General features: G+C 48.5%; 1 protein-coding gene across 4 annotated transcripts in view; it reads right to left on the minus strand.

Annotated features, from left to right (window-relative positions):
- OLFM2 (olfactomedin 2) overlaps positions 1 to 21,505 on the minus strand; it is a 239,928-nt gene that overhangs the window by 31,774 nt on the left and 186,649 nt on the right. For all 4 annotated transcript variants that reach the window (XM_053369485.1, XM_053369494.1, XM_053369466.1 and 1 more), the window contains one exon: positions 2,815 to 3,034. In XM_053369485.1, the coding sequence (XP_053225460.1) occupies positions 2,815 to 3,034 (220 nt within the window). The remainder of the gene's footprint in view (positions 1 to 2,814; positions 3,035 to 21,505) is intronic.

Raw genomic sequence — 21,505 nt, forward strand, 5'->3', positions numbered from 1 at the left:
AGTCTTGGAGCACAGGTTGTTGCCATGCTAAGTGCCATGTCTTCCTCTCCTTCAAAAAGAAGGTGCAGCAAGCATATTGCTTGTTGGCAGGGGCGTAGCATGGGGGTGAGGGAGGCTGTGGTCCTGGGAGCAGAATTCTGAGGTGGCACAACCTGGCACCCCTACGACAGACTCCCTTTGCCAAGGCCACATGACCGCCACCTTCCAGAGCTGCGGGTAGGTGAGCTGCGCTGGGCCAGGCCTTTGGGGCTGTGGTGGCATCCCCTTCTCTTAACAGGCAAAGGGATGTTCCACCCCAGGTGGAACTCCTGCTAGCTGGAGCCCTGACTTTTCCTGGCCTGCACCAGTTCTTCCCCGGGGTCTCCATCCCAGTATGTGTCCTTCGGTGAAGTGCACACCTCACAGAGGGAGCACAGAGAGGAGAGCTGTCTGCTTGCCCAGGACCCACCAGCACCAGCCCACACACTACATGGCCAGGAAAGGTGGCCAGGGAAGAGCTGCACTTGATGCCTCAGCCTGCTCTCTGTGTCCCTCCTCTTAGACCTGCTGTAGCTGCTAAGCCCACCAAGGAGCACCAGCTGCTACTCCTGCTGGGAGCTCACTGAGCTGAGAGGGCAAACGTGGCCACTAGCAGGCAATCTCCATGAGCAGCAGCCACTGAAGGCGCAGCCAAGTCTGCATGTTGCCTCCCAAACAATGCCTGCAAGGGGGTTAGGAGCCGCAATCCTTGCCCTACCCTGGGTGCTGCCAACACATGCTACACCACTGCCTGTTGGATCAACAACTCAGCATACACCTAGCCAAGTACCTAATCCTCTTGTGCACCTGGTATACCTTGTAACCATGCCTTGCTCATGTACCTGCACTGATTTAAGCATTAAAGTCTCTGGCAGAAACTGAGCTGGGAGTTTGAGTTCTATGTCTGGTAGTGAGAGCCTGGATGCCCTCCCATCCAATGGCAGGCTTTTGCTCATCTGGGTGTAGCCTTCCACTTCAGGCCTTGGTTGCTCAGGTGCAAAGGGAGGACTGGTCTTCCTCCAACATTTAGCCAAAAGCAGTGCAAGGAACAGGCAACTCTGCAGGCACAAAAAATGGCTCCAAAAAGGTTTGCCAAGTGGTATCCGATGCTGACAACAAGTGAGGAGGGGAGAGGAGGTGGAGGAGGCACAGAAAATACCTCCATTGCACTGACTGGTAGGGAAGTGGATTGATACATGCTGTGCTTAGTTCATCTTTATTAAATGCATTTGCTGTCCTCTCGATCGCTGGGGTGCACTCCTGTTGTCTGTTATTTGGCTTGATGGCAGGCTGTGAAATTCAGGCTTAGGAGAAAATGCACTTGGCTGATGCTTCCGTTTTCAACCAGGTGTCTTTTCTCTCGCCTTTGCTCTTTATATTGTTACAGATGTATGTGGTATCATTCTCCTAGTGTTAAAGTTTTCCAAGCTTACAATAGGGCATTACTTTATTCAAGCTTGTAAAGTGTCATTGCACAATGACTGCTGTAACAACATCGATAATAATAGAGCCTGAGTTTTCCTACCTCAACTCTGCTGCAAGGCAGAGAGAGGAAGTGGTCACCCACATGCAGATCAGAGCTGGCGAGCTCTCAGTCTGCTTAATCTGTAAACCAGATAATCAGCTCACAAACAAATCTGCGTGCAAAGTGCTGTCAAAGTGCCTTCATTTTCTCCAGATTCCAGGATCCCAGTTCAAAGCTCTGCTCTCCTCCGCCTGAGTTTTCCCTCCAGGGAAAATCAGGCAAATACCTTGAATGTGCCTGAACAGATTTAATTGCCGGTTCCTGTGGGGCAATCTGTATGTCTTGCCAGAATCTGAGGTTGATAAAATGTCAGCATCTCAGGATGTGATGCTTTACCTCTCTCAGCTCTGTTTTTTGGATGTTCCAACTCTAAAGCCAGGGGAAGTTCATAACATTCCCTAAGGAAATCTACCTTCCACACTCAGTTCTGTGAGGGACTTTTACATGCAGACTGCAACGCAGATATGGCAGGGGAGAAGTCCTTTCACCCTTCAATCTTTGACTTGGACAGTGGCTCCTCATTGGCAATATGGTATGGGAAAGTTCTATCAACAGACAATGGAGCCTCCATTTTCAGGAATAGTATGCCTCTGAGAACTAGATGCTGAATACAAAGGAAAGCAGGGGGCTATTGTCCTCATCCCTTGTTTGAAAGTTTTACAGAAGCATCTGTTTGGCTTCTGTTAGAAAGAGGGTGCTGGACCAGGCAGACATTTTGCCTAAACTAGCAGGGAAAGTTCTTCAGACATATTGGCATGGAAAAGATTAAATTGGCCACTACTCTCTTGCTGGGACAATCTAAGCTGCCATTTCTTTCATAGCCACAACAGGAAGCATGAGCAACAACTATCCTTTGTCTTACAAACAAGAGCAATTCTATGGTAGGGTTGGGGACAGCTCTCCCAGTGTGGCAAAGGCACTAGAACATTGTTCCTCAGCCTGAACTCCCTGGACGTTGTTGAACTAAAACTCCCATCATCCCCATCCCCATCCTCATCCATCATCCCCATCCTTGAGGTTGAAGAACACTGCTCCAGATCAAGGATGAGGACTCTGTTGGTCTTCAGAGGTTGTTGGCTTTCACCCACCATCACCCCAGCCAACTTAGGCAATGGTCAGTTTTAGTCCAACAATGTCTGCAGGAGCCCAAGTTCCCAAACTCTGCAATAACAGGCAAAAAGAGGATTGAATACATCTACCACCTCACTTAGAGGGTGGCTTGTGAATCAGTCCACAGAGGAAGAGAGAAGAGGACCCACAAAAGTACCCACCTAGCTTCTGCATGCAAGCATGCAAGCGAGCTTCCAGGACCAGCACGCGCTGTTGGAGCTCCTCGTAATCATAGGCTCCCATCTCTTCCTGGATCTGCAGCAAGCTGCCCGAAAGGTTCCTCACTTCTTCTTTCAGCTGCATGATGGTGCGGGTGTCTGACTTGTACTGGTCCAGCACAGGGATAAGTGGCATCAGCTCTGCCATTTTGTCCTTTAGTTCCTGCCGGTGGGGAAATGACAAATCAGAGGGGAAATAAAAGGACACTAGCAAAGGGCTTTGGAACCTGTGGCCCTCCAGGTGATGCTGGTATACAACATCCCATAATGACCATCTCTGGCAATTGGCCATGTTGGCTGGGGCTGATGGGAGTTGGAATACAGCAGCTGGAGAGCAAGAGGTTTCCCATTCCTACCCTAGCAAACCAGTCATTGGCGTTCTGCTACCATGCAAGGGCTGCAGGACCTTAGGACCACCCCTCTTTTCACACTATGCCATGTGAGAGCAGCAAAGGTAAAGGTAAAAGGACCCCTGACCATTAGGTCCAGTCGTGACCGACTCTGGGGTTGCGATGCTCATCTCGCTTTATTGGCCGAGGGAGCTGGTGTAAGGCTTCTGGGTCATGTGGCCAGCAGGACTAAGCCGCTTCTGGTGAACCAGAGCAATGCACGGAAACACCGTTTACCTTTACCTATTTATCTACTTGCACTTTGACGTGCTTTCGAACTGCTAGGTTGGTAGGAGCAGGGACCGAGCAACGGGAGCTCACCCCGTCGCAGGGATTCAAACCACCAACCTTCTGATCAGCAAGTCCTAGGCTCTGTGGTTTAACCCACAGCGCCACCCTGAGAGCAGCGAAGCATCTGATAAATTCCTGCAATTACCCAGAAACTAACTGGCTGAGATAAGTGAGACCTTTTGGTTTAATTCACCTACTTGCCTGTGCAGCATTAGTTCATAACACTGAGATATCAAGACTGAAATCTGGTATGAATTTCCAGGAAGCAATTCTGTGCTCAAGGAAAGAACATTTATTGAAAAAAGCAAGCACATGAACTAATGTCATATCTAGCTTGAAGATTAAAGCATTTATTGATTTTTATTTAAATCATTTATTGCTGACTTTACAGATGGAAAGGCTTCCAGAATGGCCTACAAATCAATAAATAATAATGCAGCTCCTGCTTTCAGGCTTACAATCTAGAAGACATGGCAGGAAAGGAAATGGGGAGGGGGAGGGAAGAGGAATGATGTTGGAATGAGAGCTTGTGGGCATTTTCAGGACACCGTTCTTCATCATGTGATATTTCCCTTGAGCACTCAAAGGCACAGAGACTTGTTTGATTGTTTATGACACAATTCTTTGAAGGTTTAACGCCAAGTTTATTTAGTATCAATTCTCCAATCAGAACAACAACAGGAAAAGATCAAAAGAGCAGATTAAAACATTGACAAAATAACAATCAACAGAGAGTTAGACAGTCTTAGAATTCTACAAGTATTCCCAAGGAAATGTAAGCAGCAGTGATCAGACAGCTGGCTAAAGCAAAAAAAAATTCAATCAATGGCAGAATACAAAAAATGAGGGAGACAATCTGACCTCCCAGGACCTTCCACTTACTAGACACCACTGCAGAAAAGTTGATCTCCATTATGCATCCTATTTTGCAATGTGATCCATGAAATCTCTCAGACATGTTATTTTTAGTTTAAACTAGAGAAAGATCCAAGGTAAAACATCATGTTTGATGAAACACAAAAATCCAGAAAAAGAGGTGCCAGAACTTGTTCTCTTAGAATGGCAATGACACTCACCTGAGAGGTGCCAGAACTGATTTTTGGCTGGGAAAGAAAGCCCTGCAGAATACTAACTATTGTTAGCACATCTCAGATTCATCCTTGTTCATATTCATTGATTGAATTATGATTCAGCAACTAATTCCTGCCTAAAAGAAGTATATACATAGAACACAAAATAAAACTGTAGCAAACTGCTATAATTGAAGAAATGCAGTGCCATAAAGCAGGACTGCTGAAAAGGCAATAAGATACAAAAAGTCCTTGCCTGTATATGGAGGCCTACCTCACAATGGATAGGCAGTCTTAAGTGAAGAATGGAAGCTTGGCTTCTCTGCTCTGTGCTTAGCAGTGACAATCACTGGGTCTTTCAACCTAACCATCTTCATGGGATTCTGTGAGTCTATAATAAGATAATCCTGAGTTCTTCAGACGAAGTGTGGACTACAAATGGGAATCCCTGGATCTAGGCAAAACTCACCTGTGGAATATTCATGCATATGATAATCACAGAATCATAGAAGTGTAGAGTTGGAAGGGACCATGAGGACCATCTAGCCCAACCCCTTGCAATGCAGGAATCTTTTGCCCAATGTGGGGCTCAAACCCACAACCCTGAGATTAAGAATCTCATGCTCTCCTGACTGAGAAGGTTCTCAGCAAAGTGCTGTTCAATGGGCTTCCTTACCTACAATGGTAGACCCCAACCCTGGGATTCATGGGGGAAGGAGTTATTTGTTGGTGCTTGCAGCTCCAGCCAGCACCCTGCCTCCTAGAAGGACACTGGGTGAGGTGAGTAACTGTCACCACTATAAAGTATTTATGTAGCAGTAGCCATTCCTCCCCTCATCCTGTTCTGTAGGCTCTCAGAAGAAAGGGATAGAGTCAGGGGTTGGCAAAGCTTACTGGGCATGGGCCGGATCACTCCCGCGGAGATCTCCATGGGCCGACCGGCACAGCGCAACGCCAGAAATCGCGTCTGTGCCTGCCCAGATGCTGGAAATCGTGCCTGCGCAGAAGCGATTTCTGGTGCCGCGGACATGCGCAGACATGATTTCCGGCAACTGGGCGTGCGCAGAATCCATTTCCAGAGCAGCGGAAGAGAGTCCCTGTGCCACACTGGTTTAGCGCAGCATGCGGGGACTTGCCGAGTGGGTTTGGGGGCAGGTCATGGGCCGGCTAAGTGACCCTCATGGGCTGCTTCTGGCCCATGGGCCTTAGGTTGCCAACCTCTGGGATAGAGTCAGGCCACATCTCTTTAAGCAAGGGTCAGGGAAGTCAGAACCATGGGCAGCTCATAGTGGCCCTATTGCCTCCTATAGCATCTACTGTATGATGTCATATCAGCAAAGAGCAGAAGCCTTGTCTAGCCTGAAAAGATCTCACCTTCTTGTAGGAGCTGGCTCTGTTTTCAAAAAGGCTCTTGCTTGATTTTGTATCCTTTGGCTTCTGCAAGGCTGCGGAAGTGCTGCTGATGACTCCTGAGACCAGCCCGTACCTTGCTCTCCTCTGAGTCTTCCTTGCTATATTGGGTCCAGGGGGGATGGGAGAGGAAGTTGACACAACATCTGGGCCATTGTGTGGGAGTGGGAAATGAGTGCCCCTTTTTTGTGGCAATGGCCATTTCACCTCAAAATAGCCAAGAAGATGAGTCATCTTCCAAGACACAGTTGAAAACAGAAATGGTGCCTGGAAGCCTAGGAATATGTCAGCAGTGGACCTTTCTGGGGCTTCAGCAACTGCCTGGAGATGCCAGGGACAGACAACATCCCTAAATTTGTGTGCTACAAAACAGTAGTTAGTTTTTCTTTCCATTCAAGCACAGAAACACTGCATTGCTCTCTTTCACCTTCCCCTAATGAAGATCAAAGGCTTCCTATCTTGTTTACCACAGGCCTGTTAATGATGACAGAACTCCTGGAATATGGTTAGGGAGTCATAAATATGCACAAGGCATATTTTGCCTCCCAGATTCAAAATCAATAATAATGCTTATGCTAACTCTGGTTCATTCCAAGCACTTTAAAAACACTACCTAATTCCTCACTACAGCCCCAAATAACACCCCTCATTATTTGGGATAGTGAGCAAGACCTAAGCAAGGAAAACTGCACCCACAGTTTGAAGGAGGGGGGAACCCAGCCCATTACAAAGGTTTGGTATGGGAATCTTGTAGATGTTTACCAAGAGAGAGCAAGCTTCCTCCTGTGGACAGATGCTCCATGCCATCAAGAGCTATATCATACACACTCTAAACATAAGAGAATAGCCCTGCTGGACAGGTCGGAAGCTCACCAAGTCCAGTATCCCATGGAAAGCCCAGAAGCAGAATCTGAATGCAATGGTACTCTTCTCGCCATTCTCAGCAATACTCCCTCTGACGCTGGAAGTAGGACATAGCTAACATGGGTAGTAAACAAGCTGGTTCTAGATAAGGGTCAGTTCCCCACCCCTGCCAGCATGAGAGGTGGCAAGTATCTGGAGCAGAGGGGTCAGATGACTGGAGGCATACACAGCCGAGAGGCTTCTCACAAGAATGTGGTGGCCAGGCTGAGAACCACTCTAGATGTAGCTTATGGAGGACTTTTCACACTTTCCTTCATTGCCCTCTCAGGTGCCATACCTGCCTTTCTTCCTTCTTGCTGTATGTAGCCAACAGCAGCCACTTTAGAAAGAGGAAGGAATATTTACATTAGGAAAAGGGCTAAGGGAGAAACACTGTTTCCCAGAGCATCCCCAACTTTCAAAGCAACCACAAGGGGCTACAAACTAGTAAAAAAAGAGAGAGAGAGAAAGGAGGCTGCAGGAACAGAACAAAAACCCATAGAAAATCAGAAGTGCAGTGTGACATATCCACTTTGGTTCTAAGAGAGTGCAGCAGATCTTAGAGTTTTATAAACAGGCAGCACCATGGAATTGACTCTGTGGAATCACATGCTTGCCAAGAGTAAGAGGACTCTGGCCTGCAGTGTGAGTCTCCCAGCAGTTTCCTTCTTCAGTCAGATGTCCTTGTGGTGAAGCGAGAACTTGCAGGGCAGATCCCAAAATTCTGCCAGTGGAATGCTCCATGATTCCAAAGAGTACAGGCAGGAGCCTCTCTTGAAGGTGGGTGACCTTTGGGTGATAAAAGTCCCAGTGAGAGGCTAGGAAGAGACATGTACAAGGACATTCTTACAGACCCATTTTGAGAATGTGTGGCAGGAGCCACAGGAACATAAGGAAAGGCTTATCTAACCCAGCATGATGTTCTCACAGCAGCTAACCAGAGGCCTACAGGAAGCCCATAAGCAGGGCATAAACATGATAGCAATAACTGCACATCAGAGAATCCTTTGGGATTCTTTGAAATGTTGTTTCAAAAGCCCTTGGACTGCCAGTGTAGGTTTGCTAGGAACCCTCCTGAAAGTCAAATGACTTTCTTAGGAAGGAAGGCAAGAACATAGAAAGTTGGTCTTGTATTGAATTAGACAGTTGTTCCATCTAGTATAGCACTGCCTACTCTGGCAGTGGCTCTCCAGGATTTTAGAGGGTGGTCCTTCCCAGTTCCACCTGCAGATGCCAAGCAGGGGTTCTGCAGCTGAGCTATGGCTCTTACTTAATTAGTGCTAATTACATGATTTACTGACGGTTTCCAATCCTCAACCCCACCCTGAGTATATAAACCTGAAATCCAGGATGTTACCACTTTCCCTGCCCACTTTCAACGGAACAAAAGGTATGATGGGCTGGAGAAGTGAACTTTCACCAGCTCAAGAAATCATTGCCTGGCACAGGCTGCCAGTAGTGGCAGAACATAATAGCTAGAGAAGCATTGGCATTGGGAATTAAAAGAGGTCTGTGAAAATATGAATAGGAACATAGGAATCTTCCTTACACTGAGTCAAAGCATTGTCCATCTAGCTCAGCATTGTCTACACTGACTGGCAGCAGGCTTCGGCAGGGTTTCAGGCATTCCCAGCCCTACCTGGAGATGCCATCGGGGATTGAACCTGGGACCTTCTGTGTGCAAGGCTGATGTTCTGCTTCTCGGCCACAGCCCTTCCTCCACAGAGTGGGCAATGTAGAGAAGCAGCTCTCTCTCTTAATCTCTCTCTTTCTTATAACCGTTGAATTTGAGAAGGGTCACCTTGGTGGAAGAACCAGGTGGAAATGGAGCCAGGCTTCCTGCCTCACAAGCCTGCCCACCTGCAGCATGTTAAGACACTGCACAGAAAGCCTCATGCTGGTGGATGCCTTCACAGGTCAAGCAGGTCGACATCCAAAGGTGAGACACAATGCAGGTGCCAGTGCTGCTGGCCTTTGGCAATCCTTGCGTCATCTTCTGGGCTCTCTGAACTTTAAAGGCCAGATCTTACTTGCTGGGGAGGGCCAGCTGTGTGCAGCCGATGGCAAGCTGAGAGACTTAAAGGTGGGAGCGAAATTGCTGCTGCATTTTTTATGACCCTGGTTGAGAGTGAAAGTGTGTTTGTGAAAGGGAGGGGGAGGGGGGAGGGGGAGGGGTCATGAACAAACAGCAGCAAGGAAGGTGGAACCTTTGGAAGAGAAAGTGAAGGTGATGTGGAGAAGGCAGGGGAAATGGCTGAGCTTGCTGACATTTGCACATAAAGCAAGGAGAAGAGGGCTCCAAATGAAAAAATGGTGAGGGAGGGTTGGAATGCTGAAAAGAATGAGGGCAATAAATATGGTGGGGGTGCATGCACTGCAGTGAAGCAGGAAGCACAGAATGTGTTGGAAGATGCAGAGGATAGCATAAGAAACAGAACATGCAAATTAGCTGGGAAATCTTGGGTTGTTGCTGACGCAAAATATGGTGTGAGTGTGTGTGTGTGTGTGTGTACAAACAACCGGATATCAACTGCTACACTTAATGAACAGTGCTGGCTCCAGGGTTTTGTTAGTTCCGTAGACTGAGACACTCTCCATGGAGCGTCTTAATCTGGAGCAGGTTGGTGGAGCAAACATAATTCTCTCAAAAGGCCCCTGACCTCCTTGGGATAACAGGCCCTTTGACAGCTACTGAGCCCTGGCAACATGATGGAATGGTTCCAATAAAGATGGAGCCATTGCTTGAAATAAAAACAGATACAGCAAGCCTTGTGTGGGCTCTCCTTACATCACTCTTAGAGCTTTTCTCTCTCTAAAATTTCAGCTGGTTCAAGTGGTGAAGCTTTCCCTGCAGTTACTTAAATCTGCAGTTGAGGATGGAGGAAACTGTGTGCAGTATTCTGAATGCTTCTCTGTGTTATGTGTCAGGGACTACTGGGGCTAGAACTGGGGGACTTTGGTTCTGTTTACAGCATCCCCATGTGGTGAGCTTCTGGAACTGCAGCTTGGAACAACTTTTTGGGGGTGGTTGGAGTACGAACTCTCAAGTTTTGGTCTGGTCCCACCCTGGCTAATGGGGTGCTCCTAGGCAGGAAGGGCTATCAAATGCCTCTATTTGGCCCTGAGCAACAAGGTCTCCCTGGCTTTACTGCATTCCTCAGCTCCCATATGATAGCTGCTTATAGGTCAGCCCTGATCCAGAACACACACACACGCACGCACACACACACAAACACACCAATATGCAAGCAAGAAGGCAATGCTGGGTGCTTCTTCCTGTCCTGCTGGCTTTGGTATGCAGCATATGGCAGCAGAGTCTGGTAACTCTTTGCCAAGGGACAGCAAGCCCCCCCCCCCCGGCCAGGCTTTTGTTCGAGGAAACTTAAAATTTGTGACTCGCCCCCAGTTGCAGCCTAACATGGTGCAGTCCAGGAAAAGCTTTAACACTTGACTCTTTTGAATGTATAAATTGCACCTTTATTAACTGATTTTAATTTTGTTCTTACTGAGAAGCCGCAAAAAGTAAGGTGGGAACCCTTTAAAGAGCAGAACAGTATCCTGTTTTTGTATTAGCAACCCCCACATCAATTGCTAACATTGGCAAAGTAGACTCAACTCTACCTGATCTCAGGGTGCTTCTGTTTATGGCAAGTGGGGTGTCCAGACTAGCATTACCCCACCCCCAAATATGTCCCATAACATACCAACATTACCTGGTTCTCCCATCCCATGTCACGTCCCCAATTAATGCCACTCTTCCATATCTGTTTTTGTTCTCAGGAAGGTAATACCAAACCAAAAATACAATAAAGGCAGATGGGTCTTGAACCAGGAGCTTCATGGTCTCAGGCAGCAGCCTAGCCTAGCCTATTATCCAGAAGTGTATGCATTCAGTATCTTCCGCTGGCTGCATTCCAGATCCCCTGGAGCTGAATACTCAGTCCAGATCTGATTCAAGATATGAGAAGCCAGGCTCTGACACTTACTATAGCTCAGCAGAGCATATGATGGTCCCATGTCCAACCCATTGGCATATCCACTTTAAGAAAAAGATCCAAAAGCAGTTAATGTGAAAAACCACTGCCTGTGCCCCTGGGCAGCTGCTGCCAGCCAGAATAGACAATACTGAACCAGGTGGATATAAGAGGATGACCTGGTATACAGCAGCTTCCTTGTGATATTTGGGAGCCTGCACTCAAAGTGAAGATCTTTGCTCCTTGTGCACAAGGACATGTAGTTAGTTGCTGGTTTGCTCTGGGAGAGGTTCAACATTCAGCAGGCAGCTGCCATGCCTAGCCCAGGATGGGTGTACTTGTGAAGAAGCACTCAAGCCTATTTTTCCAAGAAGCAGACTGACCCATCTACCAGGCAGTGTATCGACCTGGGCATAAGTGCTCCAGTCTGCCACTTGATATAGGACAGAGACAGATAATGGGCGAAAGGATCCAGGCTAGCATTCATAATGGCACATTTGAAGTGTTTGTTCTGCATCACTCTGACTATTAGTAGCCAGCAGGGACATCGCTTGTGCGTGGAACGTAAGCTTTACTAGCAGAAGGTCCCTGGTTCAATCCCTGGCATCTCCAGGTAGGGCTGTGGAAAAGGCTCCTGTCCACCATGAAGAACCACTGCCTGTCAGCATACTGTAGACAATATTGAGCTAGATGGGTCAACTGGTCTGACTGTGTATAACGCTGCTTCCTAAATTCCCACATTCCTACAATGGAACAGTCTCCCTTGGGAGGTGGTGGGTTCTCCTTCCTTGGAGGCTTTAAACAGAGGTTTGATGGCCATCTGTCATGGGTGCTTTGGCTGAGATTCCTGCGCTGCAGCGGGTTGGACTAGATGACCCTTGGGGTCCCTTCCACCTCTACAGTTCTATGATTCCTAGTGAAAATGGTGTGTAACCTGTGGAAGTGCTGGGCCCTAAAAATGAGCTCAGGAAGAGGACAAGAGTGAACAACAGGATAGGGGTTTTTTTTTGGGGGGGGAGAGAATGCAGGAAAATATAATAATTATTATTAATTGCTTTAAAAGAAAGACCTATTCTTGGGTGGAAAAAAAGACTCTCTGGCTATACACGTGTGCTCTCAAAAGGAATGGATGGCACAATAGCTGACAACATAAAACGATGAGAAATGGAATAAACTGAGTAGAAATTTCAGTCAACTTTCTTTCCTCTCAGATACCACACCATGCTGGAGGGGCAAAGGGATAAGCTGACCCATTCACTCTGCCAACCCCAGACACAGTAGTCTATTTTCTAAACAATTTAGTGATTCCCCCTTGCCCAGGGCAAACAGAGAGCATAACAATGAAAAAAAAACTGGAGCATGTCTGCCCACATTTCTGGCCATGCACGAAAAAGACACTGAAGAAATGAAACTGCCTGCAATGTAAGCAAGCAATGAAAGCTGTATGGTTTAGAATTGTTTGGGAATGATTTATTTTTTATACATGTTAAAAAGAAAACTAAGTTATAATATAAAGAAAACAGAATTAAAGAAATAAGGATATTAAGTGTATTAGGTTTAGTGGATTTTAGAAGAGATATGAACGCTTGAATAAATGTACAAAAAAAAGGTCATAATCAGGAAAAGGCAGGACCAGCAGCCCAGTGCTGCAGCGTATTCTGCTGACTTCTCAGTATGTGGTGTTCTTTGTTCAGGGGTCCAGGCAGCCATGCCCTTGTCCACAATACTTCTTTCCACCCACTCTCCTTTTTTAGCCTTTTGTTTCTATCTGACAAGCACCATATTGAGACTGGGATGGCTTGCTGTTGTGGGGTTTGTTTGTTTGCTGGAGGAGGGCTGTCTAAACACTTTCAGATGGATTCTCCCAAGCATTCATAAGAACACCCAAAGAGCCCAGTTGGATCAGGCCAATGGCCCACTGTCAGGGAACTGCCATCTGAGACGCAGGAGGTGAAAGGGCTCACAGAGGCTGAGAGAGACTATTCAGCTGAGGAGGGAACCAGCAGGGGGAGAGGAGGAGGAGTTCCAAGGGAAAGTGAGTCGGAGGGAGGGCTCAGAGACACTTCCAGCGAAAATAGTGGGGAGGTTTCAGGACCTCCCATAGGGACACCTACTCCTTGCCGGAAACTGTCACGCCGAGAGTCCAGAAGACGCGTTTCCGTTAAGGAACTTTTATGCTGGAAGAAGTTCCGTAAACGCCCACTGTCCGATTCTACGAGCGACTGATGGAGCCATGCTTAAGGAGCTCCGTCACAGACAGAGGTTTGTGGACTTAGCCAAACTCTGAGGGACTAGGACTTTACACACAAGCAGCTCATCATCCCATCACAGCAATCGGACAGTCCCTGAAAGCAGCTTGTGCAGAGAGGCATCATGAGCAACCCAGCCGGAACCGGGGGAGCAGGAGGAGCTGGAGAGGGTCCAAGCCTGGAAGAAAGGTACAGGGTGTTGGAGGTCCAGCTAGCACTGCAAACGGCGAGGCTAGAGGAAAGGAGGGCGCAGGATGCAGAAAAGGCAAAAGGCGCCCCACTAGCAAGAAAGATGCCAGGATTGGTGCAGATGTTTGGGGGGGACCCCAGGAACTATCAAGCCTTTAGGACAGAGATGCAGTATGCTCTCGAGCTGCAGTTTGACGACTTTCCCGATGAGGCATCGCGAGTGGCGTTTGTGGTTGGCCATCTCGAAGGGGGGGCGAGAGACTGGGTTAGACCCCTGATGGCAGGGAATAGTGAAATGCTGAAGGACACGAGGAAGTTTTTTCGTGCCATGGATTTGATGTTTTCCAGCGAGATTGAGCAGGGACTGGTGCGCAGACAGTTGATGGCTTGTAAACAGGGGAGCCGATCGGTTCGTGAGTACTGGACTGAGTTTACAATGCTGATACATAAATTGGGGTGGGACCTATCGGCGGAACCCATTCAAATGCTTTTTGAAGAGGGGCTTTCTTCGGCGGTGAAAGACGAACTTTCCCGGGCGCCCAGGGCAGAGTCTATGGACCAGCTGACCAAATCAGCGCTGACCATTGGAGCGCGCCAGGAGGCGAGAGCCTTGGAGAAGCGGGAAGGGAAAGGAGAGCGTTGGAGGGATTTCCGCATTCCAGAGATTCCGGAGCCAAATTTCCCGCCAGGAGAGCCGATGGAAATTGGAACAGCGCGCGTGCGCGCAGTTTCAAATCCCAGTGAAGGGCGGAAGAAGGAGGGGAAGAGCACCAAGAAATGTTATCTCTGCCAGCAGCCAGGTCACTTTGCCAGAGTCTGCCCGCAAAGAAAGGAATGGCAAGGGATGGCGGGAGCTGTTGGGGGGAAGGAGGAGGGAGTCCAGGAGCCAGTAAAAGCCAACGCCTGGCTGCCACCGTCAGGGCACAGCAGCCAGGCCAAGGAGCAGTAAAAGTGCCCACGCCGGAACCTCCAAGACCAGCCCTAGTGATAGAGGTGTTGCTAGAGCTGGCAAACGGACACCCACTAAAGACAAAGGCGCTATTGGACTCAGGCAGCTCCTGTAATTTTATGAGTAAGGAGTTTGCAGCTGAACACCAGATACAGATACTCCCTTTAAGTAACCCCCTGCAGGTGACCACGATCGATGGGAGGGAGCTGTTGGGAGGAGAAGTTAGCCTACAGACCGTCCCAATGGTTATGAGGGTGGCCAGGCACACCGAAAGGATAGCGTTCAATGTGGCCACCCTGGGAGGGGCTCCCGTTATTTTGGGAATGAGCTGGCTAGTGTTGCATGATCCGCTAGTGGGCTGGCATCAGAGAGTGGTCTCCTTTGGGTCAGCACATTGCCTGGAACACTGCAAAGAGGGAAAGGTGCCGGAAGGGGCAAAAGCCTTTCTAGCAGGGACGGAAGTAACGGACAAAGGGAAGGTGCCCAAACAATACGCTGACCTGAGCAAGGTCTTCAGCGAAAGGGAAGCAGATAAACTACCACCGCATAGAGCCTTTGACTGCCAAATCAACCTGGTCCCTGGAGCCCAGCTCCCTGTGGGCAAGCTGTATGCCATGTCAGACAGGGAAATGCAGGAGTTAAGGGAGTTTATTGATAAAAACCTGAAGAGGGGCTTCATCAGAGAGTCCAGAGCGGTGGGGGGCAGCCCAGTGTTTTTTGTGGACAAAAGAAACACGGATAAACCCAGACTTGTAGTGGACTACCGGGCCCTAAATGCAGTGTCAGAACCAGTGGCTTTCCCCATGCCCAGAATTGATGACATTTTGACCAGGGTGAGGAAGGGAAAGATATTCACGAAACTGGACCTGAGAGGGGCATACAACCTGATACGAATAAGGAAAGGGGATGAATGGAAAACCACCATGTTCACCCCTTTGGGGGCTTTTGAATATTTAGTTATGCCCTTCGGATTACAATCAGGCTCAGCATGTTTTCAATCGTTCATGAACCACGTCCTGGGACCTCTGCTCTACAAGAATTGCGTGGCCTTCCTCGATGACGTGTTGATATATTCAGAGAATGAGGAGCAGCATGTAAAGGATGTCAGGGAAGTGCTGAGCCAACTGCAAGCAAACCAGCTGTGGGTGAAATTGGAGAAGTGTCAGTTTCACACCAAGGAGGTGGAATTCCTGGGGTACCGCTTATCAGACAAGGGATTAGCCATGGATCCAGGCAAGGTCCAGGCGGTGCTGGAATGGAAGACACCGAAAACGAAAAAGGATGTGCAAAGGTTCTTAGGGTTTGGGAACTTTTACCGTAAGTTCATCAAGAACTTTGCCCACTTAACGGCTCCCATCACGGACTGTCTCAGCAGCAAGAAGAAATTCGTTTGGACGGCGGAGGCGGAGCAAGCATTTGAGGAATTGAAAAGGGCATTCGCTTCGGAAGAACAGCTCCTGCATGTGGATTTACAAAAACCAATGAGAGTGGAAACTGATGCCTCAGACCGGGCGGTGGGGGCGGTGCTGCTTCAGCCGGGGAAGAATAAGTCGGAGTGGAGACCGTGTGCCTTCTTTTCGCGTAAGCTGAACAAATCCGAGAGGAACTACACCGTATATGACCGAGAACTACTCGCCATTCACGAAGCGTTCCGGAGATGGAGACATTTACTAATTGGCGCACAGCATAAGGTGCAAGTGTGTACGGACCACAAGAATTTGGAGTATTGGAGAATGGCTCGAGTGCTCAACCAACGACAAGTGAGGTGGGCCCAGGAGTTCTCCAAATTCCATTTTGAAATTTGCTATGTGCCAGGTCCAGAAAACATCAGAGCGGACGCTTTCTCACGCAAACCTGAATATTTGGAGGGGGAGGGAGCGCCTGAAGAGAGACATATCATCCCAGAGGACCGCTGGGTGTGTGGGGCGGCCTGGGTGGGGCAAAGGGAACTGGTAGAGGGAACGGTAAATGATGAATACGCCCAGAATAAGCTCAGAGGTTTAAGGAGAGAGGGAGAAGACCCCGGAGGTTTTGAAGAAAGAAACGGGGCATTGTATTACAAAGGGGCACTATATATACCCAAAGGGGAATTGAGGGGGAGAGTACTCAAACAGCTGCACGACAACCCCACAGCGGGGCATTTTGGGCAACACAAGACCATGTGGTTGGTGACCAGGGAATTTTGGTGGCCCAAGGTGAGGGAGGATGTACGGGAGTATGTAAGAGGGTGTGACCAATGCCAGAGAGCCAAAGGAGAAAGGCGGGCGCCGGCGGGGTTATTAGAACCGTTACCCACACCAGAACGACCGTGGGAGGCAGTATCGATAGATTTTATGACTGATCTGCCTAAATCCCAGGGGAAAACCGCCATACTGGTCGTAGTAGACCTGTTAACTAAGATGGGTCACTTTGTAGCTTGCTCACATGCAGTCACGGCGGAAGAGACAGCGAAATTGTTTGTAGAACATATTTTTAGGCTGCATGGCGCCCCCTTGAGGGTGGTCTCCGACAGAGGGAAACAGTTCACGTCCAGGTTCTGGAGGAAACTTATGAGCTTACTGCACGTAGAGGTCAATTTTTTGACTGCCAGGCACCCTGAGACCAATGGGCAGGCGGAGAGAGCAAACGGTATCCTCCAACAATACCTGAGGTGTTATGTCAATGACAGAGAGAACGATTGGGTCGAAAAGTTGGCGCTAGCGGAATTTGCCTACAATAATGCGGAGAATGTGTCCACCGGGATGAGCCCCTTTTTGGCTAATTATGGGTGCCACCCCAGGGCGTTTCCAGGGGGAGGAGGGGAGAGATGGAGTGTCCCGGCCGCCGAACATTTTGTAGAAGAAATGGAAGCGATCCATCGTCAACTCCAACTCAACTTAGAAAGGGCCAAAGAAGAATACAAGAGGCAGGCAGACAAAAGCAGAAGGGAAGGTGAAACCATCAGGGTGGGGAGTCAGGTCTGGCTGTCAACCCAAGGGTTGCTGTTCAAGGGGGGTTGCAAGAAATTGAGACCCAAAAGATTGGGACCATTTGAGGTCATTCAACAGGTCAACCCAGTGGCTTTCAGACTCCGGTTACCGAACCACATGAAAATGCACCCAGTATTCCACAGGTCATTACTGTCACCATATAGGGGGGAAGGTGAAGGGGTCTCCACACGGGGGCCAGTCTTAGAAGAAAGGGAAAGCAGCAACCATGTGGCGGAGATCATCGACTCCAGGTGGAAGGGTAATCAGGTGGAGTATTTGGTCGCGTGGGAAGGGGAACCGGAGTCGGAAAACACCTGGGTGACGGCAGAGGAGGTCAGTGACGAGATCTTGATCGAAATGTTCCACCAGAGATTCCCCAGGAAACCTCAGCCAGTAGCGAGGTTCCGGAGGGAGTACTTTGGCACCACCGACGATGAGGAGGAACTGGAAGGATTCAGGGAATCGGAGTTGGAAGAAGGAACAGACTCCGATGAGGAGGAGTACTTAGAAACCGGAAACAGCAACCGGTGGAGGGAAGTGTTCGAAACTTCGGAAGATGAGGGAGGTTCTTTCAGGGGTTTTGCTCCCTCGCCTCCCGCAAGGGAGGGGAGGGGAGGGGGTGAAGGGGGCCCTGGAGGGGAGGTGGATGTCAGGGAACTGCCATCGGAGAAGCAGGAGGTGAAAGGGCTCACAGAGGCTGAGAGAGACTATTCAGCTGAGGAGGGAACCAGCAGGGGGAGAGGAGGAGGAGTTCCAAGGGAAAGTGAGTCGGAGGGAGGGCTCAGAGACACTTCCAGCGAAAATAGTGGGGAGGTTTCAGGACCTCCCATAGGGACACCTACTCCTCGCCGGAAACTGTCACGCCGAGAGTCCAGAAGACGCGTTTCCGTTAAGGAACTTTTATGCTGGAAGAAGTTCCGTAAACGCCCACTGTCCGATTCTACGAGCGACTAATGGAGCCATGCTTAAGGAGCTCCGTCACAGACAGAGGTTTGTGGACTTAGCCAAACTCTGAGGGACTAGGACTTTACGCACAAGCAGCTCATCATCCCATCACACCCACCTAGTCCAGCATCCTGTTCTCACAGTGGCTGACCATTGTCCATTGGAAGCCCACACATAGGACCCAGGGCAACCGTGCTCTCCCCACCAGAATACACTGGTATTCAGACTGTGGAAGCAGAAAACTCTAATACTTCCTTCTTGCTTCTCAGTTGCTTCATTTTGGCTCCAATTCTGCTGGCACCCAGCACCTGTGTTTGCTATTAAAGGGAGTGATACACTGCAATGTTCATTTCTTTTGGCATATGTTGATGAAACACTATCTATTTAAAGATAAGGAATGGAATTCTATGACGGCTACTGCTGCAGGAGTCACAGACACCAAATACTGGAGGCAAATGAATATACCAACTGCCAAAGAATTGCTGTAATTTACCTTCAGTCAAAAACTATAAGCTGATCTCGCTCTTAAATAATGATTATAAACTTTATGCTAATATCTTAGCAAAGACTAAAAACTGTATTAAATGATATAATCCACCAAGATCAAGTGGGATTTCTTCCTGACCAACATATGAAAGACAACATAAGGAATATAATAGACATAATAGAATATCTGGAGGCCAGGAATGACAAGCAAGCAGCTTTGATGTTTATTGATGTGGAGAAGGCCTTTGAAAATATCTCATGGACTTTTATGAAAAAGACTATGGAAAGGATGGAATTTGGAGGATCATTTCTTAAAGAAATAGGCGCTATATACTCTGAGCAGAAAGCCATGCTGATTGTTAATAATGCACTGACTGAAAAATGTGATATTACTAAAGGAACTAGACAGGGTTGTCCCCTGTCACCATTAATGTTTATTTTAGTCCTAGAAGTCCTTTCAAGAACTTTAAGAGCAGAAGAAGGAGTAAAAGGAATTTTGTTGGGGAACAGAGAATACAGTGGTGCTCCGCAAGACGAATGCCTCGTAAGACGAAAAACTCGCTAGACGAAAGAGTTTTTCATTTTTCGATGTGCTTCGCAAGACGAATTTCCCTATGGGCTTGCTTCGCAAGATGAAAACGTCTTGCAAGTTTGTTTCCTTTTTTGTAAAACTGTTAATACCCAGGGTGCATTGCTTGAAGAGGTGCAGTTGCGACTTGACTTCGAGGAGCAACTCATAGCACGCGGTGTGGTAGCCTTTTTTGAGGTTTTTGAAGGCTTTGCTGATTTTTGAAGATTTTCCAAAACTTCTTTTGCAGCCATTTGGTAAGTTAAACTTTTAAAACTTTTTTGGGGGGTTTTGGATTTTGGGTTGGAGTGTTTGGAATTCAAGGACTTGGTGTTGGGAAGGGGTTTGCAAGAATCTGGAAGCTTGTGTGGTTTTTTTCTGCATTTTTATGATTTTTTGTGACCATTGGGCCACTCTGCTGTTGTTGTTTTTTTAAAAAAAATCTGGGTTTGAATTTCTGTGTGGTGGCTGGCTGGGGGAACAGTTGGGGAGGGGTTTGCAAGAATCTGGGAGCTTGTGTGGGGTTTTTTTTTGAATTTTTATGATTTTCTGTGACCATTGGGCCATGTTGTTGTTGTTTTTTTAAAAATATGGATTTGAATTTCTGTGTGGTGGCTGGCTGGGGGAACAGTTGGGGAGGGGTTTGCAACAGTTGGGGAGGGGTTTGCAATTTCTGTGTGGTGGGTGGGTGCTGGGGGAACAGTTGAGGTTTTTGAAGACTTTGGTGATTTTTGAAGCTTTTCCAAAACTTCTTTTGCAGCCATTTGAGGTTTTAGAAGACTGCTGATTTTTGAAGATTTTCCAAAACTTCTTTTGCAGCCATTTGGTAAGTTAAACTTTTAAAACTTTTTTGGGGGTTTTTGGATTTTGGGTTGGGGTGTTTGGAATTCAAGGACTTGGTTCTGGGTTTGAATTTCTGTGTGGTGGGTGGCTGGGTGCTTTTGAATTTTTTGGATGTGAAGCACTGATTTTTTCCTCCTGAGTTTGCGAAGGTAGGAGCTGTGCTGCCATGGGACCCAAGAAGACTGCTGCTGCAGAGGCCGGCGAGAGGAAGAAGGAGAAGGTGACGCTGGAAATGAAGAAGGAGATCATCCGGAAGCACGACGGTGGAATGCGTGTGACAGACCTCGCCAGGGAGTACAGGAGGAATCCATCGACCATCGGGACCATCCTGAAGATGAGGGAGAAGATCCTTGTGACTGATGCAGCCAAGGGAGTCACCAGGATCGTGAAGAACCGCCCAGCTGTTCTGGAGGAGGTCGAGAAGTTGCTGCTCATCTGGTTAGAAGAGAAGCAGCGTGCAGGGGACACAGTGACTGAGGCCGTCATTTGTGAGAAGGCCAAGGCCTTGCACGCAGACCTCGTCCAGGAACAGCCAGGAACCTCAGGCGAGCCAGAAGTCTTCAAGGCAAGCAGAGGTTGGTTTGACCGGTTCAAGGCAAGATCTGGAATCCACAGCGTGATCAGGCATGGAGAGGCTGCCAGTTATGATGTTCCTGCGGCTGAAGACTTTGCAGCGGAATTCCTGGAGGCTGTGAAGATGGAGGGCTACGTTCCACAGCAGGTCTTCAACTGCAACGAGACCGGGCTGTTTTGGAAGAGGATGCCCAAAAGGACTTTCATCACACAGGAGGAGGCCAAGTTGCCTGGCCACAAGCCCATGAAGGACCGTCTGACCCTGCTCTTCTGTGCCAACGCAAGCGGTGACCTGAAGATCAAGCCCCTGCTGGTGTACCACTTGGAGAACCCACGGGCCTTCAAGAAACACAAGGTCGACAAGGAGCAGCTGAGTGTCATGTGGCGATCCAACAGCAAGGCTTGGGTCACACGTGTGCTGTTTGTGGACTGGCTCAATCTTGCTTTTGGCCCTGCTGTCAAACAGTACCTGCTGGACAACGACCTGCCGCTGAAGGCTTTGCTTCTGATGGACAATGCTCCTGCTCATCCTAAAGGCCTTGAGGAGGACTTGTTGGAGGAGTTCAGCTTCATCAGCATCATGTTCCTGCCGCCTAACACCACGCCACTGCTCCAGCCGATGGATCAGCAGGTCATCGCCAATTTCAAAAAACTCTACACCAAGGAGCTTTTCAGGCGATGCTTCGAGGTGACTGATTGCACCACCATCACTCTGTGGGAATTCTGGAAGGACCACTTCAACATCGTCACCTGCTTGAAGATGATCACCACGGCCTGGAACGGGATCAGCCAGAGAAATTTGAATTGCGCTTGGCTCAGCCTGTGG

The sequence above is a fragment of the Podarcis raffonei genome, chromosome 2 (genome assembly GCF_027172205.1).
Source record: "Podarcis raffonei isolate rPodRaf1 chromosome 2, rPodRaf1.pri, whole genome shotgun sequence".
Lineage (NCBI taxonomy): Eukaryota > Metazoa > Chordata > Lepidosauria > Squamata > Lacertidae > Podarcis > Podarcis raffonei.